Source organism: Parambassis ranga, chromosome 6, assembly GCF_900634625.1.
Source record: "Parambassis ranga chromosome 6, fParRan2.1, whole genome shotgun sequence".
Classification (NCBI taxonomy): domain Eukaryota; kingdom Metazoa; phylum Chordata; class Actinopteri; family Ambassidae; genus Parambassis; species Parambassis ranga.
In genome coordinates this window covers 4,918,098-4,945,617 of record NC_041027.1, presented here as the reverse complement: position 1 = coordinate 4,945,617, position 27,520 = coordinate 4,918,098, and the positions used below count along the sequence as shown (strand labels likewise).

At 41.0% G+C, this 27,520-nt stretch overlaps 2 protein-coding genes across 2 annotated transcripts in view; both read right to left on the bottom strand.

Annotated features, from left to right (window-relative positions):
• Window positions 1-8,533, bottom strand: part of znf423 (zinc finger protein 423) — a 112,704-nt gene extending 104,171 nt beyond the window's left edge. Inside the window, exon 1 of the mRNA XM_028408405.1 lies at window positions 7,343-8,533. Within this exon, the coding sequence (XP_028264206.1) occupies window positions 7,343-7,382 (40 nt within the window). The 5' untranslated portion in view covers window positions 7,383-8,533. The remainder of the gene's footprint in view (window positions 1-7,342) is intronic.
• A 10,224-nt stretch (window positions 8,534-18,757) lies between these two features.
• Window positions 18,758-25,760, bottom strand: LOC114437759 (nuclear receptor coactivator 5). Its single transcript, XM_028408640.1, has 9 exons — window positions 25,580-25,760; window positions 25,321-25,410; window positions 24,910-24,983; window positions 24,557-24,680; window positions 22,292-22,491; window positions 20,824-21,102; window positions 20,546-20,716; window positions 20,067-20,285; window positions 18,758-19,920 (listed from the first exon to the last, which is right to left on the bottom strand). Exons 1-9 carry the CDS (start codon window positions 25,639-25,641, stop codon window positions 19,883-19,885), a joined length of 1,257 nt encoding a protein of 418 aa, XP_028264441.1. The 5' UTR covers window positions 25,642-25,760; the 3' UTR covers window positions 18,758-19,882.
• Between the last annotated feature and the right edge of the window lie 1,760 nt (window positions 25,761-27,520).

The following is a 27,520-nucleotide window of genomic DNA, read 5'->3' as shown; positions in this document are numbered from 1 at the left end:
AGAGGAGAGGAGAGCCTAGTCCCCAGACTGCTTATCAACTCTGAGTCTAAACCAGACAGTACTTCTGCATTTTTAAAATTGCCCAGCATTGGCCAACATACACACACACCTTCAAGCCAATCTCACCATGCTATCTCCTATTCTCTTTCTGCTCTACCACTCCCTTCAACACAGTCTAACTATTTCATTCTATCTTGATACAGGCATAAAGCTTTTATTAGGGACCAGACATACAAGAGAGAACACCACCTCTGCTGTTGTTTCAGCACAATACAAGTAAAGTCACTCTGATTTTTCTGCATCTATATGCAATAACTGAAGTGTACATTTAGCCTAACTACAGCGACAAGACATCAATTTTTACTCAATCTGGTGACAAGCATCACAAATTCTTAGAACCTTTAAGATAACCTTAATGGTTACTTAATAGGGGTTTGCACTGTAGAGCGAAAAATAACTGTAGAGATTAACATACTGTGAAAATAATAATTACATTTTCTTGGAGACCGTTTCTTTCTGGAGTCTCTCCGTCTCTCTCTCCTTGCTCTTTCACTTTCTCCTGCTCTTGCGCTCTCCATTGTATGTCTCACAGCAGGACGCCCTTGCCTTTTGACTGGGCAGTGAATGGAAAGGAGTTAGAAAAACCAACTGAAGACTCTAGCACTAAAAAGAACCATTGGTAGGTCTATAGCAGGGTGCACTACAAAGACCCGGCAGAGTGTTTAATAAAAAAGGAACACAACACAAGCAGCTTGTTCTGTTGAAGGCATCACGCTCTGAGGACAAAGCACATTAGTCTGGGTCTGCAGTGTGTGTGTGTGTGTGTGCAATTGACACAAATTTGAATGAAAGAAAGACATATTTTAAAAACTTTTGGGGTAACTTTTGTACTAAAATTGTGTGTCATTTTAAATGATTTAAAATCGGGCAACAGAACTTTTTTCATATAAATGACATTTTCTGAGGTTTATCTTATCTAAGAACTACCATGAGAAGGGACATGTTCTTTAAAAAAATGTACCAATAAAGAAATAGAAATTCACAGAAGACAATCACTTTCTGACTTGGAACAGTGACTTCTGACCTGGCCTCCAGCCCTAACTCAAGAGGTTATGCAAGGTCAGACCAGGAGGCACAAAGCTCAATCACACACACATAGATTCCCCTTTTCCCAGAAGTCAGCCTTTCATCAACAGCAGTGCGTGTGTGAGGGAGTGGGAGGGTAGCCCAATAAATATATTATGCATCAGCCAGGTGTGCAGAGGGGAACTGCTAATTGCCCCCACCACTAATGTTTAATGTACAGAATAGGAATGAGAGAGGAGGGAGGGTGGGATCATAGCGGGAGGGAGAGGACTAGAAAGCCAAAGAGAGGGGAGGAAAGGGAGGTTGAATGGAAAGTACATGGCAGGACAGAGGAGGCAAGTATTCCTGTTCCCATATGCTTTAACACAATCCATCCAATATACTGGACATCCAGCAGATCAACTAATGGATGATAAGATCCAATAAGCTTCAACTAAGACCACACTACAGGATACCAGCTTCATCAAATACTCCAAAACAGAAAATTTACTGCAGGCAAATAGTGAGTACTGAACAAAGAAACAAGCATAACCTCTTAGTAACAGACTGAAAGAGAAGCTTACACACACATCCACATGCCTACTTGTAGGAAACTTAGAAGGGCCCATGTCCTCTGAGAATATCTCGTGGTGGGGATACAGGCTTGGCAAGCAGGGGTTAGATTGACTGTGTGTGTGTGTGTGTATAGTCACACCAGCATCATCTTTCTCTTCTTAAAAGCTGAGGGCATGGGCATGTACCACGCTCAACTACACTGTGTGTGTTTGTGTGTTTGTGTCTCCAGAGGGGTGGGTATGTGTTAAGGTCCAGTGAGTTTGCAGCTGATAAACGAGGCTAGCTAAGCCGCCACAATGGCACAGTCCTGGCCCATGACGCCCTGCTCTTACACACTCTCACACACATACAAGTACATGCACAACCACACCAGGCTGGTCGCTGATAAGGAGTTGTCGCTGGCATACACACACCTCACTGAGGGACTTCACCCTTTCTAGACACACAGATGGGTTCTCACACTCAGGCACAAACTCCGTACAACAAAAACCTAGCGCAGACTATTAAATGACATGACCTTCTCACTTAAACCAAATTTTCACTGCTGATAAAGAATTGTTTGAATTTATCAAATCAAAACTGTAGTATTTGAGTAGCATTACTGTTTGTCAACATAATATCCAGGTTTGCCAAATACTTCATTTATGAATGAGGAAGAACATTTAGCAAAGATTATAATGCATCAAGGTGTCTGTACCTTTAAGATAACTTCAGGTAAAATATCAGCTACTTTTTGTCATTTCAGATCAGCTGGAACTTAAGAGTCAGGCACTGCAAACATAAAAAAACACTCTCCAGGAAGCTTGCATGCATGTGACATCAAAGTGGGCTTGTATGGTCTATTGTAAAAAATAACATGGTTGGCCTGTGTCCCACATGACCTTAACAGTGTGACTTTAAGCTAGGACACACAATACCAGGACACAAGACTGAAGCGGCCGAAAGGAATTCAGCCATCAATACTTGTATTATTTACACCTGCACTCATTTTCTCTCCACAGTGAAATAACCTATTCTGCTTTTCTCTGAGCTTCAAATTGTGAAGTAATTTGCTTCTAATTAAATGCAGATCAACATGGACCCGCTGCATTCAATTCATAGTACTGCTGGGCTCCACCGATCACCAATTACATTAGCTAGTTTTGTCACATTAAACAAATAACAACTCGGGGAAAAAAAAGTCAAATCCACCCTCCTACTGAGGAGTCAATGGAATTACTATCAAAGCTTTCAGAAAGCCATTTAATGGTTCAGCAAGCCTTAATGCAAACAGGTTTTATATACAGGAGTTAGTCGATGGGGCAGTATGCACTCTGATTGCCACACTATTTATAGCTGCAAAAGAAATTGTCCATTTTTTAGTATTACTAAAAGGAAACTGACTTTTAGACATGTACACACAGACATGTACCTGCAAAAACACATTTTTGTGTGCAGGTAATCCAAGCCACATGTGTAGGCGCTCCGAGTTTTATAGGAGCCAGTCGTCCTATGAAAATCCCTCATCTGCCAAAGGGTGACATTAAAAACTACTCTGATGGTAAAGCCAGATGGGAGGAGACAGGCAGAGAGAAAGAAAAATAGACAACAGAGTGAGCAAGAGGATGAGAGGCTAAAGATTAATTGTACTGCATTATACAACCCCCTACATTCTGATACTGCTCTTGAATACCTGAAGGATTACGCTCCTGGACACCAACTTTCGCGGACATGCTGCTATTGTTTTTGCATGTATTTTCAATTTTTTTTCCAAACAGTGTCATATATAAAGATCAAAAACTACTTTCACTATTTTCACCATTATTTTTTTACCCAGATTTGGCAGGTTGGCAATTGGTCATTTTAGCTCTTAATTGACAATAACTTTAACTTCAGCTTCTTATTACATTAAGCCACATACAGAGACAATAATGCATGCCTAACCAATGCGATGAAATAGGTAGTCCAATAATAAATGAATCAACTATCTTTAATGTTATTTTGAAACAGTTTGCTGGTTTACCTTATCTAGTTTAATTGGCCCAACCTGTGCAAATATCAGTCCAAGCAATAGCTTTGGTATCTGTACTTAAATATAATGCATGTATCATATTTGCATATTCAAAAGGGATGAAGGGAAATAAAGAGGTAAGAGGCAAAAAGAGAAAGAGTGATGTTGGGAGATAGGGATGGTGGAAAAAGGAGATCAAGTGGAAATGATGTCATTAGCCCAGAAGAGCACAGCTCAACACACCTAACCTAACATCCCCTTCACTCCCTCTTGGGTCAAAGGGCTCATTTGGCTCATTTGATTCTTAACAACACTCTTAAACAAAACAAACAAATGTTAAAAAGTAAGCACTCCCTTTTTCCTCACTCCTCTCTCTCCCATCTTCCTGCTCTTCTCCATCTCCCTGTCATATGCGCTCAACTCCCGTTTAATGTCCTGCAAATGAAGCGGATTTATTAATGTGTAATTAAGTAATAATCATCACTACATAATGCATGAGAGACTCAAGGGGCTAAGAGCTGAGAGAGAGAGAGAGGAGAGATAGGATAGCGAGGCTGGTGGAGCAGACAGAGGAGGAAGATTTTTGCTGCCTCGCCTCGCTAAAGACACACATTAAAAACGGATTAATCCACTGAAATAATATTTTGATAAGAGGGAAGCTGTGCTCTTTTCATTTCTTCCTCACACTCACCCCTCCTTTTCTCTCACCCCATCAGCTAGTTTCATGGCCCATCATCGCACTATTAGTCCATGTTCAATTAACAGACTGCAATTAGTCAAGTCCCCTCACTGCTAACAAGGTCTAATCACTCTAAAGGCTAAACTGGTCAAGTAAATCCATCAAAAGAACACAGTCACAGCAGGAAAAAAACAGAGGAACCGTTTTTGTACATAAATTAAAAAAATAAGTAAACTGCTGGTGACGCTCATGATATCAAAACTAAAATCAGTAAGGCAGTTTTGTGGCACTTCGCAGACCACCTGACGACAAAATTATATACAGGACTTTTATCTTTTTTTCAACTTATGTGGCACTGTGACGCAAGGGCTCAACGAATCAAAGATAAAAAGGGAAACCAATAAACACATCAAGTTTCATTCCCCTCAATATCATGCTTAACATAGAACATAACCGCTATCAATGTTTTCACTACCTCAATGTTACCACAGTGACAATAAAGGATTGATGTATGACCCTACAACCTGCAAGGGCCACCGTGAGTCAGTATAAATCTATAGCAGGAGATGGATGAGGTGGGACTTTGTGCTTCTTTGTTATTGTTTTGTATGCCTGGCTGGCCTGCAAAGCTGTAAGCCAGCCAGCCGGCCAGTCAGAGTTGGGTGAGCAGGTGAAAGACAGAAGAACATGAAAACACAGATAATCCCCCGGTGATGCTCACCTCGTCCTGGCCTCCAACGCCCCCTTCCCCCCTGCCCGTTCACCTGCTATGTGCCACTGCGCTGCCCCCAAACACCTCTCCCCCGCTCTACCTTTTACCATTCACCCCCTCTTCTCCATGTCTATCTCTCCTCCATCCCTCTCTCCATCTTCCCCCAATGCCAGGTCTTGCCAAGCTGTCAGTGGGGCAAGGTGTGGAGGGGAGATAGCAACACGCATGTACACACACAGATGAATGAGTACACAAAACACATGGTGCTTTTGCGCGTTAGGCTACAAGGGCTGTGTTACCTTTTCTGCACACATACACACAGAGTGGTGGTCGTCTGCCTCAGCTTTGCTTCGCTCTGCTTCGCTTGGCTGCCTGACTAAAGCTAAGCTCTGGTTATCCAGGCTGCTGAGACCAGGCTGCCTGAGTGACACACACACGCACATAGCTTTCACGTACATGATGTGATGCATGCAAACACAAACACAAGAACGTAAATGCTTGCGGGCATAACTGCACACAACCACACACTCACAGAGCAATGATGGAGCAGCAGTGAACAGATTCACTGGTCTACAGCGGCTGAACGGCTCTCTGACACAAACGGCACTGAGCATCAACAACACTACAACAGGGGGCAATAACTACCTGATTCCACACATCTTCCACATACTGAATTAAAAGGACATAAACTAAAAAAAACATTCTCTACAGTGTGGCATTATTTTCATTATTACAGATGGGTTTTCCAGAAAAGTGTACAGGCCACAATTAGACTGCAAGTGTGATTTCGTCTTATAATGTTTTCAAACCTACTTCAGCTGCAATTATTTTCAAAGCAAAAGAAACTGCACAATACATTTTTTAGACCCATGTAATTTCCAGCATTACCGTGTGTCAATTTTCTTGTTCAATATATAGATGGCATGCGTGAATCAAATAAAAAATTAAAACAACTTTACAACAGATTCCTGCAGATTCCTGGTGAGGTTGTAGAATCTGCAAACTGTCACTGTCAACCATACCCTCTTACCTATGACAACCATGCCTGCCTGTTTTGTAGACTGAACTGAAAAAAACAACAGCTTTAAACGGTTTTCCTGCTCATACAGCTCACAACAATAAATATAACAACAACCACAAACTTATCCCCAAGGCATCACAATAACACATTTTGTCAGTGCTTCCTGTGTGGCAGTGTCACCACTCTTACGAAAAAAACTGTAGGAGAGCCTAAAAACTACCAGTGAGATTCATTAAACTAGCAACCCACTTTGAACCACTGTCAGAAATCCACTTGCTTCCTAGATATTTGCAGGAAAGGAGAGCCTAGTGGAGGAAATGGGGGGAGGGGGAGGCGACCACATGGTCAGCCCGTCCCGTTGCCCATCTGGGTCCCATAAAGGAAACACGGAGGCCAAGGACACCACATGCCCCCATGCATGATGCCCACTCACCCATGCACTGCAATGAATACCATTTTATCTTAATGGAGGGAAACTAAGGCCTTCTTTTGCAAAATTAATACTGCATTTAAGCATTTTTCAGAATATTTGGAAAATCTGTGAGTGAGTTCCAGCATTGCAGAGATCCCTCATGGTAAAATACCCACCTGCAAGCTCATTGAGAAAAGGCAAATCAATAAAATGCAACATAAGACACATGCACACACACTGTCTTTCCTGTTTATTTAAATGTTTGGGAAGAAAACTTGGATTTATTTTTTAATCATGATGCGCTCATAAAGAGGATAACTGTACTGACATGTAGGATGAGAGCCAAGTGATTTGATTTAGGGTCAAACTTGAAACAGTCAAACAAACAAAAAAAAGCCACAGAGCACTTCAGGACAAGTGCTCTGCACCACCTCCATGGACATAATCCAGATTACACCGGCCCATTAACCAAGTGAATTACAACAAATTGGTCCAAAGGCACAACCTACTCAATACAAGCAGTGCATCAAGTTGACCTGACAGTGTGGCAGCTAATTGAAAAGCATTTAAATCGTGGATCAGTGAACATAGAAATGCATCTGCAGCCCTGCAGTGAGATTATCCCTCACAACTACTTGAAACTTAAAAAAATTACAGGAATCATTTTAACAATTACTGAAAATCGTTAAATAATGCACTAATTGTTAAGGTGAGAGAGAAAATTGACCTCCGTTGTAAAACTACAAACAGACTGCTTACAGCCCTTTGGGGGGGGGGAATAAAATTAAATTAGCAAACGCAAACCACCAGAGTTGGGAATGAAATGTTTCTTGTTTTCTGACAGAAGTGTCCGTTGACATGTGGAAGGCTACAAAACACTTTCTTACCTTTAACGGAGCGCGGTTTTGCCTGTTTTCTTCTGGACATCTCTGCTCTCGAAGTGATTTTTTTTTATTATTAATTGTTATTCTTGAGTTGTTTTTGTTCCGCTCCGTGTTTTCGTGCAGGCGGACGCAGTCGGACAGTCTTTTCCTCCTCCTTCACTTCGCTGCTGCTCCTTCGCCTGTTGCAATGCGGCAGCTTCAGTCTCTGAGTGAGGTACGGGCTTCAGTCCGACGACAACAACCAAACACACCGGGAGTGAGGCGGCGTGGAGGCGATATGCTCTGCTCCTCCGGTGCGTCTTCTTCCTCTTCGGCAGTTCTGCTTCGTGCAACCTGTAGAATAAACGGGAGCAACTTGCCGTCGGCAGTCCCTTCTCCTCCGTTACGGCGACACGGCTCGCTGTGTGTTTTATCTTTAATTATTTTTCACGCGGTTTGTGCTCTCCGGTGCAGCCCGAGCGCTCGTGCTTCTCCGACTTCTTCCTCCAGCTCAGCTCAGGCGGACAGGGGCGCGAGCTGCCACCCACGCGCGTGGCAAACACCTGAGCAGGTCCCGCGCGCTGCGTTACGGTGAAGTGACAGCGCAGCACGGTCCGAGTGAGAGGTGCCGGTGCCACAGCGGAACGTGACGGTCCAAAGTAGTGAGAGCTGCGACCGACAATGTTTGGAGGGAATTGCTTTGAAAATAAGCGTGGCGTCTCCCCTCGCGCTCCTTTCGTCTTCGCCTGGGCTTGTTTTAGTTTATCGAAACTGTTTCAGTCTGTTTTGTTTTTCCAGGAAGCGACCGAACCGACCAGCCTCCTGTGTTCCGTCCCGCTATTCTACACTAGGCAGTGGTGGTGGTGGTGTTGGTCTGGTGGCATGGACATTGCGCTCTTCCCCTGCATCTCCACCCCGAGGGGAATGCTGCTTTTTACTACCCACGCTTTCTTTTTGTTAATATTGCCCAATGTCCTACCTGCGGTATTAATAGCAGCCTAATATTCCTAGCAGTCTAACCCTTCGTTAGCCTCTGTCTCCCTGCTTTTTCTTTGTCCTGACTCTGGCTACCAGTCTCCCTCCTCCTCCTCTGCCTGCCTCTGCTGGCGGGGCTGCGGCGCAGACACACATAATAAAGCCAAGGCAGGCAGTGCTTGGCTGGAAATGTAGCCGCGTCCCAGCAGGGGGATGTGAGAGAAGGGTCCCGGCGGGGGAGCGCTCTGATCCCGCAGGGAGCAGCTCGGCACAGCCCGGGTTGGCTGAGGCAGAGAGGCAAGGAGAGAGGCAGGCTGGGCTGACGGAGAGAGAGAGGGGAGGCAGGGGGAGAGTTAGGCAACAGCGCCCAGCTGTGGAAAACCGGCACAACTACAAGAGGGGCTGTGAGACTACAGAGGGAGGAGGCAGAGGGAAAATGTGGAATTGGACTGAAGTGAGTTGTGGAAGAGGTTCTGTAGTTATATAGAAATATATATAGAAAAAAAATATATATTACCTTAGCATGTGGATAAACACCAGTGTTACAGAGCCAGGATTAATTTCTGGTGATAGGATTAATAATTAGCAGTGGCCCACACCTGAATGTATTAAGCTGATTAATAGGTAGGTCCACAATAGGCAGTCCAGTGTTTTTGCTGTGGAACCTACAGCCTTCTTTATTTATTAGTATAATGTTGTAAAACTACCATTTAAAAGAGGGATTGCATTTTACAGTTAATGCAACTTTTTTATCCACCATTTTTTATCCATATCCACAAGGTGATATTTTTAATGTGTATACTATTTTTCTTTAGAAATTATATAGATACACAGGAGAGGAGTGCAGTTCAATCAATATTACTAATCAACTGTTATATTTCATTATTCAAAGGGACAAATAAGCAGTCCGGTTCTCTTACATTGCTGTACACATACATTCATAACCTAATGCAATGCATGGTAAGATTTTTATATCTCAAAATTCAGCAAGAAAATTAATACAGGATCAGCGACACTGCAGGAAGCTTTCACCCTCTAATGGCACATTCCCTCCATAACATTTCTTCACAGGATTTTCTGCATAATTTTGGAATGTCTGACATTTTTTTGTGAGGGTTTTATCATTTCACTTAATTGTGGAGGATTAATCTCTTCCTGACAGGATTGCTTTAAGCCTATTCACTGAGGCTGAGCAGAACCTATCCGTGCATAATGTACATTTTCCGCACTTTAGATTGAGACCACATGAAATGTCTGTTGCTATCCAGTCATGAGCATAGAAAACATGGAACCTTTTGTAGCAGTGATGTAACATCAAAGGTTTAAAATCTGCTGAGCCATTTCCCTAAAAAAAAAAAAACATGTCTGTGTCCTCTGTTGAACCTTTTCTGCAGTGCTTTTTTTTAAAACGCCTTTGCCTTTCCAAGTAGAAAGTTTTCACATTGGCACAGTGAAAATAAACTATTTGACTTACTGTATTCAATTAGCTGCAAAACGTGTGCATTTACATGTGTGTGTGTGTGTGTCTGTATGTTTGTGTGTCATCTTTAAAGCTCCTTTATTTCCACCAAAGAAAAGAGGGACACGTCTGTGGACAATATAAAGCAGACAAAGAGGGAAAAAATGAAAATCACTGGGTGCTTTGTTCTTTGCTCTCTGCTCCAACCGAGCGCTCTCTGACCGCAGCTGAGCTTTTCCATGTTCTCTCTCTCTCTCTCTCTCTCTCTCTCTGTCTCTCTGTCTCTCTGACACTCTGTCCTGTCTCTCTCTCTCTCTGGTTGTCATGGATAGCTGGGTAACGTGGAGCTCCCTGTGTTGACCAGCAGGACCGCAGATTGAGCCTCCCTGCACCCCCTCATCCCCAACCCCATCCTCCCATGGAGAGACAGAGCAGCCTTTAAGATTGAGCCCCTGCTGGGGATTGGGAAGGTGGGGGGGATAAGGGGGGTGGGGTGCTCTTGTCTCTGCACTTCATTTTCCTCCCTCATCTCCCTCTGCCTCACCCTTTCCCACCTTCCACTCTTCCCTCCAAATAAGATGAATGCACGCCAGGAGACCCATGTGTGTCTCTGAGTGTGTGCGTGTATGCACGGAAGGCTCCCCCTGTGTGACTGCCGCTGGCATGGAGGGGCAAAAGCCCTCACTCAGTGGTTGGTCCTCCCTCCACCCCTGTCCTCCCTCCTTCTATCTGCCGGTAAATACAAAGAGTGGGAAAAAAGCCCACATTACAAGCTCCTTAAGGGTCAAGGACAGGCCCCTCTCTGAATAGCTTCTAAGAGTCGTATTGTTGAATCACATAGCTAGCGATTACACCCTCTGTCATCTCCGTACGGATTTGGCTTTTTTATATACACAACAAGAGAACATCAAGTAGCAGCCACTGAATAAGTCGGCCAACAGACATGCAGTGGGAATTGATACAGACAGGACATCAATGGAATAAACTGGGGGCAGATGTAGAATTACAGCCCCAAAATGGGGATTTGGCTTAAAGATTTCATACCTTAACAGCAGTTGGTTTTACACTGATGTGGAAAGTGTTAGGACAGAGATTATAACAGAGCAATGAGATGTGTGTACTTTCATAAATGCATTCTGTATATGTTACTATGGTTACAGGGTCTTTCTACAAAAAAACATCTTTGACCCATGTGTGCATACAATAGTTGTCACTGTGTAGCATTAATCAGCTTCTGATATGCTTGATGACCACCAAATACATGCATTCATACAGTACATACATACATTGCTAGAATGCTGTTGCTGTCTAAACTGCAGTTTTAAAATTTTGAAAAAAAATATTTCATTATTTTCTACATCATGCTTTATTTCCAAGTAGTTGTGAGGATCTGTATTCTTAAAAATTTGGTTTAGAGATGTTGGATTATTGATATCCCATTGTTTGGAAGTTGGAAGTGTAAAATTGTTTGTCACTATATACACACAATTTTGGCTTCAATAAAACAAATCAACAGGCCTTGTGTGCTTATTGTCAGCAGCATTCGTTTCTACTGACCACTGTGTGGAAGTCTGAGGTGCTGACTGAACTGTGAGCCAATTTCTCCTGAGGTTTGTGGATGCAGATTGAAAAGGTATTCACATAAAAAATCAGGTGTTGTCACTGCAATGTTTGTTGAGATTTACTGCAGGCATCACTGGAAAATAAACTGAATAAAAGTGTTGCAGGATATTTTTTCTATAGTGTAAACATTCATCCATCCATTGATCCTGTCAAGAGGAGCTGGAGCCTATTAAAGCCGGTTCTTATGGATCAGCTCACTAAAAGGAGCCGACTGTTTGTGCTTCTATCAAAAATAATATAAAATTATTTGTGAATTAACTAATAGTGTACGAAACATATATGATATCAAATGTTTATTTTGGCTTGCAAAGTCAAGAACAAAAGTCAATTTGACAAAAAGATCTGATGTCTGACTGTGTTACCATATTACCTATAAAATTTTAACTATGTGTTCAGTGAAACAACAGAAATCCTTGGAGAATCGCACAGGTTCACTGCACTGATGGGTGTACAGCTCTAATGTGCCTGTGCAGCAGCGTGATGTGAGATTTTAACCTTGCAAACTGCACGGTTGCCTTTGTATTAACAATGTAATTGAAAACAGGATTTTTTTCTGCATTCCCTGCAGTCACTCATTTTCTCACCTGTCTATAGTGTTGCCCATGTAGCAGTTGTTCTCTCTTTCTTATTCATTTGTTTGTTTCTGTGTGTGTGTGTGTGTGTGAGTGTTGTTTTCATACCCCGCCTCATTTATTGAAAATGGTCATGAATTATTGAAAAATTTAAAGGACCATCTACTTTTGGAACCACCTGGTGATCATATCCAGAATGACATGGCAAGACAACTGCTTAAGTTATAATAGCAATTGCTAGTGAGGTCTGTATGTGGTGAATAGGAATGGAGGGGTGGAGGTGACAGTAGGTAGAATTCTTACTTTGACATATTGTCTGATCACTTATGTAGAGGTGAGGAAGTAGGCAAGATCCAAATTTATCTTCTGATTTTTTTTATATATCTACCTTCCTCTCTTTTAAACTAAAATTGGTTTATTAGCTTTTCTAACAAGAACAGTGCAATAGAAGCAATCGAAATTACACCCTCTGGAGGTCATGTGAATAAGTGCATGTAAAATAAATGCAGGAAAAAGCAGAGAAGCTTATTGCATATGAAAAAGTTTGTCTTACATATGCTAAATGTTGCAAAAAGGTCTATTTTAACCTAAATCATGATCTCTTCCTAAACACTGCCAGATAAGTTTGATGCTTAAACCAAGCAGAGACAGAAAACAACGAGTGAAATGAAAACAAAGAACTACTCTTCTGGATGAAAGTTGGTTTGACCTCCATCTACACCAGCATTTGTGTTTGTGGTTGATCTCTGTCTTTCCCTTAGTGTTTTAGGAATCATTGGCAAATAATCTATTCTTGTATTCATGTGTTAGAATGTGTTTTGTTTTAAATGTCAGAGAAGTGCTGACACCAGACATAAACATATTTTTAGGCAGTGGAGCTGCATAGTGATGCACACTGTATCTACAGGAAAGTGAAATATCACCATTCACAACACAGTGCAGAGAATGTGAGCATCTTACAGCGACAACACAAAATGCTATTAGAATCTATGAGTTACAGGCTGGCACTGAGCTGACTGCACTTCACATCCATAAGAACCTGTAGGAATGTGTGTTTAGTAGACTACGGTACATTCCCTTTCCTTTGTCTGATGTTCACACACACATTCTCTTGTGCACCACACTTTCTGTCTCCCAGGTATCAAAGTGTGATATTCCTGAGGTGAGGATGTAGTGAAGTCTTTTCTCCACGCCCTTACAAAGTGCTCCTGAACATGGGTCCATTGTGCTGCTTGCTTGCCTGCCACCAGCGGATAGAGTTCATGTTATATTTATGTAGCCTAAAGCAGACTGTCTCCCTGTCTTCCTTCATCACTCTCTCCCTCCCTGCCTCTCCATCTCTCTCTCTCTCTCTCTCTCTCTCTCTCTCTGCCTGTCTTCTGCCGTGTTGAACTCTTGCCAGCTCCACTAGGTCTCCCCTCTGCAGACAACAGCGTTCCATCTCGTTGCTTTTGCCCTAGATATCGTCTATTTTTATATGGAATAATTAGACACATAACTGATTTAAATACTAATGCAAAGCTGTATTCTTTTGTCTCCACTTAATGTGGCCTGGGTGTTTAAAGGTGAGAAGTGCATTCACATGTGCACATGTTTAATTTCACAGTTGTGTTTGTGGTAAAGAAAACTGCATTTTGAATTCAGGTAGATTGCAATGCAATGTAGTCTGTAATATCCCAAACTCACCTGAAGTTTGTGTGTGTGTGTGCGTGTGTGGGGGGGTGTGTGGGTGTGTGTGTGTGTGTGTGTGTGTGTGTGCACAGGGGCAGTAGCATCCAGTGTGCGTGTGTGTGTTGCATTCATTATTTCATCCAAAGGTGAAAACAAGGGAGAATACTGAGAACACACAGCCTGCGGTTACCTTTTTATAAATATTCAGTGTGGAGACAGCAAAAAGATCAACTTTATTTTTATTATTTGTTTTGAGCATTTGTTAAGCCTGTTAATTTACACCCAGACTTATTGCCAACCGCAAGGTCTTTGCTGAGTTTGTCTACAGGCGTGTGTGTGTGTGTGTGTGTGTGTGTGTGTGTGTGTGTGTGAGAGAGAGAGATGTGTGAGAGAAACAGAGTGGAGTCTCTGGATCACACCTGTGTGTAAAGGAATTATGATTGTTTATTGTTGTGTCTTGTTGTGATGATAAATTAAAGATTTATAAAGAAGATTAATGATGATTTTCATGTGTGAGCATCAGGTTAGCTTAGCTTAGCTTAGCTTAGATACAAATAGGGCTAAAGCCTGGAGTTCTGACTCCACAGAAACATATCAGGAAGTGCCAGACATTATATTGTCAGTTGACCCTTGTTAAAATGCACACTGGAACTGTTTGTCTTATTTGAATACTTGAAATATCAGGGCTTTTTTGGCCCCTGGTCACCATCATGCATGCACCTTTTCTTAAATTTTAGAGAGACAAAAACATTTTTTTACTGCAAAAAGAATTATAGAATCATTTCTTTGTGTTGAATTTGAACAAAAAAATGAGTGAGAAAATTGTGTGTGTGATTTGTGTATGCACACATACATATGTTTGTATTCCTGTGTGTCTCCATCTCTCAGGGTTGTGCCAGGCTCAGTCATAAGGGGTTGTTTAAAAAGAAACAGTGGCAATGTGACAGCGCTACGACACGAACCAAATCCACTTTCTTTTCGTTCTTTTTCTTTCTTCGTGCTCTCCTTTCTCAATGAGTTCCTGGTTCTTAACAATGCCATGTTTCCCCCAAAGATCTCCCTCTGCAGGGAAACCACCCCCTTCTTCCTAATTTCCCTCCACCTAAATAGAAAGGAGCCCTGTTAAAGAGCGTCATTAGTGCCAGGCCATTTTTTTGTTTTCGTACTCTCAGAAGAAAGAGGAAGTGTTATCTGTGGCGGACAAACTTAACCCAATTAAGATCTGGTGGGGCGTAGGGGCTTGGCTTGGGATACAGCTGAGGCTGCCAGCTTGCCAACCAGGCACACAGCCAGCCAGCCAGTCAGCCAGACAACCAACCAGGCAGGCAAGTAGCCAGCCACCCACTCAGTCAGCCAGCAGTCAGTCAAAGCAACCAGCTGCCTGCTCAGTACACCTACTAAAACAGCTTAACAGCCATCAAACCAGCCTGCCAGTCAGTCGAGCATTCTGTCAGGCCAGTATCAGATCTTTAAGTATTCTTATAGGCAGCAGTGATGTCAGCTACACTGCCCTGCTCCATACACAGTGTGCACAAATGTAAGAGTATAGAAAACATTTATAAATTTCTCTGTGTTGCTTGGTATCTATGGAGCAGTTATTATTAACTGCTATTAATTATTGCTTTAACTTTCCTTTCACATTTATTCTCCATGATGATTCTACAAGGATTTCAGTCAAATATGAGCATTTGGTTCACATAGGGCTAATGTTGGCCTGGATGTACCGTAGATTAAAAAGGAAAACAGTACTGGGTAAATATGCAGTACAGCCAGACTTATCAAATTAGAAACTGCACATTAAATTACGGTACTATTGTATGTTTCTGACAGTGATATATAGTGAACTCAAAAAGTTGAAAATATGCAAAACAAAAGAAAAAAGCATGGCTGGAGCTGAAGTGAGCAGGTAGACGGGGAAGCAGGAAGCTTGTGATGTGAGTCAGCATCTACCTGCAACTCAAAGCATGCTGTTAATCATGTGATTTGATATAATTACAATTAGTGAGTTATAAAAAAAACACTTACACAGCAACTTAAATCATTTGAAAACATGACAACATGTTTATCTCTGCTGCAAAGTTGGACATTTTAACATGGATATTTATGGGGGTTTACTCACTTTTAGAGCCAGCCCACCAGAGGCCGCAGGTGGAACTGCAGCTAGCAGTGCACGACATTTATATAGCACTAAAACCCCGTTTACACATACACGGGTACCCTTTGTTTTTTAATCTTTTTAAAACTCCGGTTGGAGATTTTGGAAAATGCAGTATTCACGTTTCAATGTGAACTGACAGAGAACAGAGAAAAACAGAGTTTGCAGCAGTCTGCGCGTCAGTTTGTGCGAACTTTTTTGTGTAGTACAGGCACCAGAGTAGGCTGTAGTCTAGTAATGGAAGCAATCCGGGTAGCGTTTGCATTTCTGCTGGTGTGTTTGCATTTGCAAATACAGCTCTTACTGTGTAGAAGAGCATGAACAAGAACAAGTTAGGTCTCCAGATTCAGCAATTTTGTAATGTCTGACACAAAGAGCCAGACTGCGTCAAGGAGGCTTCTGATTGGCTTGCACAGCTTTCTCCTTCTTCCTACACTGCCACCCACAGGCCTGAAGTAGTCATGATGGGAGCGTATTTATGCAGGTTAATGTAAACGCAAACTTTTTTTAAAATGATGATGAGTGCACCATGTTATTTTGGTAAACGAAGGGAAGGAAATATTTGTTTTTCAAAATACCCGGGGGGTCTTAAAGGCTCAGTGACTAGCATATATTATACCTACCCTGCTTAAAGACCATCCAGCATTTATCTGTAGTGTAGAAACAATAATAAACAACTAGCCTGATTTGCTCAATAAGTTATGTGATCCCAGCAGAGATTAGCACACTGCTGCACTTTTACAGAGATTTGGCTCACTTCTCATTGTACGGCAGCAGGATTGCAGCTCTGTACGGCTCATGGTGTTGGCTTGTTTGTTTATATCGGCTAATTTCTATTTTTTTCTCACGATTAGTGGAGTAGTGGGTCAGTTTTGCAGGTCATGTTTTAGCTCTTTTGATAATTGCTAGTAACGTTTTATACATTGCTCCTTTAGTAGAATGTTATTCTGCATTCCAACTATTCCTGCTATAGCCCTAAATGTTAACATATGTCTTTCAGTCCTGCCTTCCACAGCAGGATAGATGTGACAGTTTTTTTGTGTGTTTGAGTGTGTGTAATGCCTAAAGATGCACTGCAATGGTGTCATTTCTCAAATAGAGCATTTGCAATTAACCAAACAACAAAAGACCCCTTGTCATATGCAAATGTGGGTTGAGACTGAGACATCACCACCCCATACATGAGAGCGCACAGCCCCTCATACACACACGCACACACACACACACAGCAGCATATTTCAAAATCATCAAACCTTCTTCCCCTGGTGCCACACCTCACACTGGCACACACACAAACTCGCTCACCCCATGATCCGTACACACGTGCCAGATACACACTCCAACAGCCAAACATGTTGATAATTAGAGCCTTGTTATTGGAAGGTGTTATCACAACAATTAACACCCTAATGTGTGTATGCATGTATGTGCGTGCGTGTGATAGTGGTGATGGAAGTGAATGGTTTGTTGTGGGCCTGTGTGTGTATGTGTGTGTGTGACTGTGTGTGTAAACATTCATGTGATGCTGGGTGGTGAAGAAGCATGTGTGTGTGTGTGCATTCCATTAATTCTGCCACACAGGCTCAGCACACACACGCGCAGCGAGGGTTCGATGTAACAATGAAACAGTTTCTCATCTGATGAAGTTCCTGTGAATTCTGACACAAAGGCAGCAGGGATAGGTGGAGTGATAGATTCTGATTGATATCCAGTGGGGAGCTGAAAGGGGAAGGAGGCGGGGCTTGATGAGGGGCTGGGAGGGGGGTGGGGGGGTGATAGGTGAGAGTAGGGAACAACAAGGGAACAGGAAATATCGGGGTGCTGGAAGTGACGAAGGGAGGAGAGATGAGGAAGAGTTATTGTTTAAACGTGCATTTGTGTTTTTACCGTTTTTGGTTTAAATGGGGGGAAAAATGACTTGAGAGGAGAGGAGGTGGAAAAAGAATGACTGACAGATGAGGTGCAGACAGAGGTGGGAAAAGAGGAGGAACAGTGCTAAAGGTCTGGAAGGCTGTGGAGAGGATGGGAGGAGGTGAACTGAATGTGTGCATCAGGGAGAGAGAAGGTGGGGTCGCTCACATATTCAAAATGTGTGTATTATTTTAGAAATAATAATATAATATATGTAATAATATATGATGAGATATAATATTATATATATATGTGAAGTGCCACATGGACATGAGAACTAGCACTTAAATACATTTTTCTGTTTTCAACAGTTTGTGTGTTAAAAAACAGCTTGTTTTTTTTAAGTTAAATGATAAAGTTAACACCAACAGTATGCTGCTGCCACACAAACTCACACAGTGTCCAATCAAAGCGTATGTGTAGGCTGGTGTAATGAGGTGAAGACAGTTGTCCATTACTTTCCGAGTTGATGGGCTCCTCCCAGCGGCAGTCTCACAGCTGGAGGAGAGGAGGAGGAGGAGGCCCCATGAAGAGACACATGCGCATGGGCATCTTCGCCCTCTCAGTCTGGTGAGTTCATCTTTGACTCCTACTTTAACTTTTGTGTCATGTAAATAATAACCAAAATAATACACATTATATTCCAGATCTCATGTGAGAAGTTAATAATTTGCTTTTATACTAAATTCAGTAGCAATATAAACTCATCAGGACATGAAATCAGTCTAAAGAAGGACAGACACATTCAGAAAGTAAGAAAAAGTATAGAGAACACAAATATTTTGCCAAAACCTAAATTGTCTAATGTCTAATTATTTAATGCATTGAGCATTTTTTCATTTTGTTATCCTATTATAAATTACCTGGAAACTAATCATGTTTAATATGATCCCAATGATTGAAAATATATAATATTTTTTTCATTCATTTGTTTTTTTTTTTTTTACTAGGACCATGGATATGACATTACACATTACAAACCTTGTGTGTGTCACCATCTAGTGCTTAAGGGGAGGAACTTCAAGGTAGAAGCTCTTTGTATACATGTGGTCAGCTTGGCAGTAGTCTTCCACTAATTTTTAACATTTAATTCTCTTTTGAACAAAAGAAAAAAAAAAACGGCTCATCACATCCCAACAGAATATCGAAACATATACAGACATTTTCAAGATTACTCCATCATAACGGATGAACATCAACACCACTGCACATCAAATAATACTAACTAAATGCATTAAGTGTGGGAATATTTACAATTTACATGTATATTAAAAAAGATAGAGAAAGTGTACAGGATTTGAAAATTATCTACAAAAACAAAACGCTTTTACAGATATGACTGCTTTCTGGTTTGCAGTCCAACTTGTGATGTTTCATCGATTCCAACACAAAGCAGAAGACTTCCCAAACACTTGCACAACTTGTTTGAACAATTGCAGTTTTTGACTAAACTTGACTGACTTAACCCGATTTACAATGACTGAACGTAAATGTGATTTTATTTGTTACGTGGTTTTTCCCATTATCAGAGAGGAACTGTACTTACAAACTGAAAACCTGAGTTTAGGGATGACACAGCAAAGACCCTTGGTTTTAAAATTAGAAAATGCATTAACCAAATGTATATTTAATATATAGGGAGCAATTTGCACTGTTTTAGATTAGAACAAAAAAAGCTAATTGTATGTGGCAACAAAGCTCAAATTAACCTGAAACTAAGGGAATGTGAACAATGCAGAGGAAAAACATGCTTTCAGCTGGCTGAAAATGGAAAGTCCTCTTACCACCACTACAGAGCTCTTCACTTTTTGCTGCTTTATAAATGAACCAGCTGTCGACTGTTGTATTGAGTCAAATAAGCATAACTATTACCTCTCTGTGCAGCTAGGCACATTCTCCTGCGTCAACAGCCAAACTTAACGTACAGAATATTATATATAAAAATGCCAGATCTCAAAATATTCTTAAAAAAATGCCAGTTTGGATAATCTATACTTTTTGCCACCAATCCACTCACAAGATGATATTATCTAACATTAAATATTATTCCTATCTTCTAGCTTAATGTAGTTTACTACCTAAATCAGGAATCCTACACTAAAGTCAGGAGTCTTCTGCTCTCCAGTTGTATGTTCAAAACACTGTTTATGAACTGCACATTTACAGTGTGTGTGTGTGTGTTCAACATCTGCCGTTTCTTAATGCCGGGGGCCACTCAGTCGTGGAAGAGGGGCACCTGAGAAATGGGAGATTATAAAAATATATCACATTAATATTCAATTAATGTTTTGTATATCTATATAAATGCAACAGTTTGGAATCCTAAGATCATATTGCATAAAACATTCAATTCAAAAAGACAAACAGACAAAAATGATCCACCTGGGGCAGATAGAAGCGGAGGGCGAGAACTCTTTAGAGAAGGAGGGGGGCATCTAACCCCATGGGGGCCCCTTGGGCCTGGGTGAAATGAAGGAGGATGGCGGAGTAGGGGTCCACGAGGCAAACTGTAAGGGGTGTGTGAGGACAGGGGACCTCGAGGCCCTAATGATGGACGATGCAAGGACAGCAGAGGAGGTGGTTTGGATTTTGGATGAGTGCCTAAAAATGGATCAAAGGAAAACAACCAATTAAATTTACACAATCAAAAACATACCCAGAAACTCCACAGAAATTGACAACACCTTGGTGACAAATAGTCATACAAAGTGCTGAGATGATAGTAGAGTAGACTGAATTAGCTCCTTCTGACATGTACAGGAAAATAACATGTACAAAACGACACAGTGAAATTCAACACCCTGTTAGACCTCAGACGTTTTATAAATAGTCAAGTTGGTGGTCAAGATTGAAGTCCTGACCTGGTGAAGGTAAGAGAGGTGCAGGAGGAGGTGGAGAGTGGTCCACCAAGGACCCTCTTGCTACTGTTGCAGACTGAGGCTGTGGGGGCCCAGGTGGAGTGGGGAGTAGAGGAGGTGGTTTCCCCAGTCCTGAGGGTAACATGCTCTCCCCCTCAACCTCAGTTGTGGAGGCTATAGAGACAAATAAATCCAAAGAGAAAGTCTTAGATCATAAGAAGCAGCAATACTGACACAACACAAGCCCAATAGCACCTGCTGCTGCCTGGTGAGTGTTTCACCTTGTATGTAGTCCTCCCTTGAACGAACATACTCCGAGATGTTATCCAGCTCATCTGGGTACAGATGCACCCCTTCAGCTAGCAGCAGGAGGAGATGACGTTGTACAGACGGAACGGTGTAGCGGCCAACCTTTTCTCGATCCAGAAAATCATCAAGCAGCTCTGATGCCTGTGCTGCAATTGCTGCAGGATCCCTCGGCAGCTGCTCTTTGGCGTGACCCCGATTGTACTCTGCTTGAACAAAGTCCATAGCCTGTTCTTTGGGCATGTTGCGATGGACTGAGGAGGGAATGGGGATGTTAATGGTTAAGTGTCAGGACGCTGAAGGGGGAGAAAGGTGAATTAAAAAAGAGCTTAAAAAAATCCATGGAACATTCATGGAAACTGTAAAATTTCTGGTGTTCTTGCAGTTCTCTCAGGTCACACTGAGATGATGTCACATGTTTTTATGTATTGTTGCAATCAGCACTTTTGGCTTATCAATTAGGAAAGTACTACTTTTAAATGGGAGATTTGGTTTGTGGTTAAAGCACTGGCAATGTGTGGCACGTGTAATATTTGTGTAATAGTGCACTATAAATGTTATGGCAGATGAAATAATTCAGTAATAAAGGGTGATTTTATAAATATATAGCCATAAATTATGGGATAACCTTTAAATAATTTGTTGCAATAAATAACTGTATTTGTAATAACTTTATTTTGGTTGATTAGACCAGACTAAAAATGTGTTTAGGGTATCTTAGAGCTTTGTTCTTGTTGTTGTGTTCTGTGTGTATTTGTAGGTGCACAGGGAAATAATAATGTATGTGTACAATAAACATGACGAAATATGCTTTTTGGTAGCTACAACTTGAGTTGTATTTTAGTAGTTTGGGCCATTTTATCCATTTGTGCAGCTACATGTTTCTTTTAACTGTTTCCACAAGTGTCAATGTGCCTGTAGGCTAACACCCAGCAGAACTTTAAAACCAGTAAAATACAGCACATGGATTTCATTTGTATGTCAACATACACTTTACTGCAGCAGTTACTGAGAAAAACAGAGGGCCCAAACTACAAAAATGAAACACAAGCTATTGCTTGTTTAAACTTTTCATTTCACATGTGAAGTGTATGTCATGTTATATAAAGTACATACATATATATATATATATATATATATATATATATATATATATATATATATATATATATATATATACACACTAAATGTATATCACTTTTTGTGTCTTTTAGCATCGAAGATGATGTTTAAAAGAGCTGAAAGGAGAATTGCAGGTTTATGTCACCTTCAATGTTGGTGTTTGAATGTGAGCATTAATTCATTTACAAAGCCTGATTAAGAGCATGTGAAAGATGTCGCAGATTCTACATGAAGTGGAAACTGTTTAAGATAGAAGTGAGCCCAGATAAGGGATGAATAGTTGAAGATTGTCTGGGAAGGTTTAAAGGGGTACGAACTTACTTTTGAGGGATTCTGAGAATATGATAACAGTGCAGGAGGACAGAGCTACGTTTGTCTGCTCCACCAGAATACAAAACGGGGAGCCATCTGCTCGGACATCCTGCAGGGCCCGGGTCAGGCCCGATTCCACTCGAAGGTAGAACATTTCCACTGACAGGCCGCGCTCCTGCAAGCACTGGCTTAGCGATTTGGGGTAATCCCTTTGAGAGGAAGAGAAACACTTTGTTAACTTGACATCTGTAGATTAAGTGAATGGAGAAACCCTTGGAAGCATCTCTGATGTGAGCGGAGATTTATTTCCTATTAATAATGCACTACCAAGAAAAATGTTGTGAGTTATCACTTCTTTAGTTTTGGTTGGCACTAAGGTTGTTAGATCTGCTATATGTTTAGATTTGTAGTATGTATCAAATAAAACAGAGGGACGTGATTGAGTTAAAGGACCAGCGTGTTGTGTAAATACTCATAATCAACTAAAAATTGCTGCATTTTAGAATGAGCCCTACATACCTACCAACTCAACATCTGAATCTACAAAAGGTGTTTTGTGTTTTTTTTTGTTCGTTTGTTTAGGAGTCACTGTTTTGGATACTTTTTGAAAGGGAGGGCTTGTCATCTGATTGCACCAAATTCAACACACTAGTCCTTTAAATGAAATGATTTTAATATTGTGTGAGTCATACCAAAAACCTATACCAAAAAATTGGCTGTTGGCATTTTTGAGAACATGCTGTAAATGTTTTTCCAGAAGAAAAGTTCAATATTGACATCTCTCCTACTTTGACATGTGCGTTTTAATCTAAGTAAAGGTGGGTTGTGTGTCGAAGAAAAGTCTTTCGATGGAACTCAAGAAGGTTCAGTTCATTTCTTGTTTTCAAAGGAATGCCAGATATGGTATAATGAACACTGTCCTGTTCCAGCTAGCATTTGTGTAGTATCTTAAGCATGAGTTGATTTTTGATGTTGCACTGTGTAGGGTATGTAAATTTTATATGTGCATGTATCACTACTACTACACTGTACACATTATTATTGCAAAAACAATCAACTGATAGATGACAATATCAGCTTTGGGATAATTACAAAAATACAGATGGTTGTGAGAGAGATTTGGTACATGAAGTTGTGTTTGATATGTGTGAAAAGATCTTTGAATCTTTGGTGGTCATGTGTGTGTTTCTACTTTAAAACTGCATGAAAACAGTGGTCTTATTTGTGTATTTTTTGTGCACACATGAAATATTAAGTTCAAAAGTTCTTACTGCTTTATATGTAAGCACACAGAGAAGACATATTTGGTGCAGTAATGGAATGTGAGTGTGGTTTCTGTCACCTTTCTTCTGCAAATTCAACTCAAAGGTAATACAGTGTGTATAGTCCTGTGGCGCATGACATGGGTAAGTTATTTTGGTCTCTGAAGGAGAGAAACAGGATCTGACTGTGGCCATAGTTCATATACAACTCATAACTCAAACTGAACGTAACACATGTAATCATCGGTACGAAACAGGAAGCAAACTGAGGTTGTAAAGCACCTGAAAGCATAACTTAGGCCTCCTTTTGTTGTGTGTTAGTCAGGAAGACAATGATAGTGTACCACTTAACAGCAGTCAAATGCATATTTTTTTTCTTAAACTTGGTATAAATGGCCACACAAACAAAAAAAACATTTAAAAAATACTCTCTATAGATACAAGCCTAAAGTCCAAGTATGTCTCATGTGTTTAAAAGGGGCTTAATGAAGAGAGCTGTGTTTTTATCGTACTGGTTCTTTAGTTGAGCATACTATGAACCAACAAGAGCATTATATAGTTTTGTTGTTTTCAATAAATCCCATTAAAAGGTCAAAACCTGCTTGTACAATGTGCTGATTTTCAAGTGATAAAATCCCTGCAATGCAACATTTTGTTTATGTTGTACATTGTTGCCATTAAAATTATTGTATTAACACAAAGTCATGGTGGGTAATTGTAATCCAAGAGCTTTCCTAGACTGTGATCAGAAAGTAATGTCTGTGTCCCGCCAGTAAAACTTGCATAGCAAGTCTTTCCCAAAATGGCCCTAAACAAGAGAATCATAAAAAGCAAACTAGGGGGTAGGGCCCAACAGAACGAGATTATGTTGTAGATACAGCACCCAAATGTCCTTAGCCGACACCAACTAAAATGGACAACGACATAATCAGTCTTTTCTCACTGATCTTGCACACAAATTAGTTTCTCTCCTGCTTGTAGTATAGTTTGGATCTATGTTGCAAGTACTCACAGGCACTGGACAGCAACAGAGAGGACCACACAGTCGGCTGGCCTCTTCGCATCCTGTACCTGCTTGTAGAACTTCTGGTACAGCGCTTTACGTCTGTCTGCTGGAGTGGAGACCTCACTTTTAACTGAGAAATTGAAGATGAAGTTGGAGAAAAAGGAAGGAGAGCAGAAGATAAGAGTGACTGTGGGAATGTCCAAGCAAGTAAGCGACATTTTGTTAGTTTTTTTTAAAAAAAAGTTAACATTTAGAATTTTACTTAAACCTTAAAAGACAAGGTATCATGGTGTGCAAGGATGTGAAGTAAAGCGAAATAAACACACTGTTGCTAATGTGTTAATGAACAATGAACTCACCTGCAGGTTGATGTTTGTATGGCTCATACTTCACAGCTCCACTGTAGTTTTGCATTTGTTCTAGTTCTTCATAGCTGCCAAAACAGTGAATATGGACATTTACTGTTCACTGGGTCATTCGTCAGGATAACCTGATATAAACACCTCAAACTCCACAGAAATGTGTGTAACAAAACGCTGGATTTGAAACAGGGATATGCCACAGTTTGTTTTTTCATCCATTTTTAAGGTCTTATCATGTGGTTAAAAGGCAATCAATGATTAGTGCAAACATGTATTTACTTATGATAGAGATAAAACTTCCAGTACTTCAGTGCATTGGTGGGGCATCAAAGAGCTAAACATACATTCCATTATTATTTATAAGAGAACGAATATTTATATGTACGACGAATTGTGTGAGGCTGGTACCTATCCAGGGCATCCTTTAGCTCCTCGGCCCTCTCTCCCTCTCTGGTAGTGTAGGGAGTTGGTCTCCGCAGCAGACGCAGTTGTTGGACACTGCATGAAAACAAAAAGAGTTTCCGGTGACATTAGTGAATATATATTGGGCGTTATATTACGATAACTGTCCCGCTGCCCGCTATTAGCGAATACGCATGTTGTTTTATGCTGCCTGTTAGCATGTTAGCTGCTAATGCTAAACCTGGTAGTCAACGACAAGCCTTACCTTCCGTTTGGGTTGCCTGATGGACGCCGTCCAATTGCAGCTGATTTCGGCCAAGACGACATTTTATCTGCGCTGCACTCTAATTAACACACTGCAGAGTTTGACGAATAATTAATAAATGTTCTCCTGGTGTTCCTCCACCAGTGTTGCTTAGAACCTGCTGGTGGAGAGAGAGAGGAGGCGGAGGAGGAACTCTTCTTCTGCTGGCTTCCGACGACCCAGTTTACAGATGCACTACCGTCTCCTGCCGGTTAACCACACACACACACTTAATAACAAAGGAAAGAAAAAAACAACCGACACTTAACTGGAAATAAGTTACACAGCTTTTTAGAGGGAAATGAATCAGTTATAATTATGTCACAAATACTGAGAATATGAGACTGAATACTTTAACCTTAGTAAATAATTTCACTGTTTCTTGATTTTTAGTTTGATTGTCGTTGCTAGGCAATCAAACTCTTGTTATTCACCCTCTTTCTTCTTTTTTATTCTTCCGTAACATTCTGGGTCAACTTTTTTTTTCCAGTCATGTCAGGTCAGGTCAGGTTTTTTCAAAAAATTCTAGTTTTTCAAATATCTAGCAATTTTGGTGTCATTTTTAACATGGGAGTCTATGAGAGAGACCTTCAACGAGGGACATCTGCCAAATGTATCTCCTCCTACAAATTTCAAGCTACAGACTCCATTTAGTCTTAAAATGCTCATTAGATGCTGCTCTATCAAACCTGTATTCAGAATTTTCTAATTCCGAATCGTTTCCGCACGCCAGGCTCTCACAGCCTTGGTGACAGGCTGACACACAGAGGCATACAAAGCTCTGAATTGCTTTGATTCTCCAGTTTTCATTTGAGTCAGGGTACAGATCAATAAAACTGATCAATAAAACTTTTAAAACTCTAACCTACTACTGTTTTTATTTCAGATATGAATAATATCCACACAGGTTTAGATCCATTTCTCATCTTATCATCATCCATGTTAAACTACTTTCCCAACGTGTAATTGTAATGCCACCAAACAGCTGTCATGACCTTTTTAACTCATGAAGCGCTATCTAAACCTGGGATGCCAGGTGTTGTGTGTATATCTGGGACTACCTTCACCCAATCAGATAATGTGTCTATGCCATCAGTACTATTTTTTTTTTTTTAACAACTGAAACAAACTAGCATCTGGGTTGCAGTGCTGTGGCTCAACCACACGTGCAGGTGTGGAAGCCTGGAGAAAATAGATTGTTGTTTTGTTAACACCTGCATAGATGCCCTCTGGGTAACAGGCTCTGTGGAAAGTGGCTTAAACAACCTTAACCTGTATCCCCCACAGACTGTGTGGTATCCCCACATATGCCTGATAATGGCGGAGGAGGGAAAAAAATCACCGCAGGCATTAATGCATTAATGTATACCAAAACAACCAGACAGATGGCGTTCTGTAGGCCATCACTATGACTATTATTTTGTAGGTGAATAACAACACATAACAAATGGAGTCTATTCCCGATGGATCATATTATGTATAATGACTACATCTTACAGGCAGTGTAGTGGCCTACTACATTATATTTAAAGAAGCTTTCTTTAGAAGATAGTTTGTTTATCTACTTTCCCATACTGGGTCCTCTTCTCTTCACTATCTACATGCTACCCCTCAGTGATATCCTGCGCAGACACAATATTAACTTCCACTGTTATGCTGACGACATCCAATACCACTCACACCCGGTAGCTCTGATGGCTCACATATCCTGTCCTGTTTAACAGAAATTAAGAACTGGATGTCCAGCAATTTCCTACAGTTAAACGATGCTAAATCAGAAATTATTATCATTACACCTTCCACCCCCAACCCCAGCTATGTTGCCCACCTTTCCACCTGTCTTGGCACCTGGTCTAAAAATATATGCACTGAGGCCCGCAACCTGGGTATCATCTTTGACTC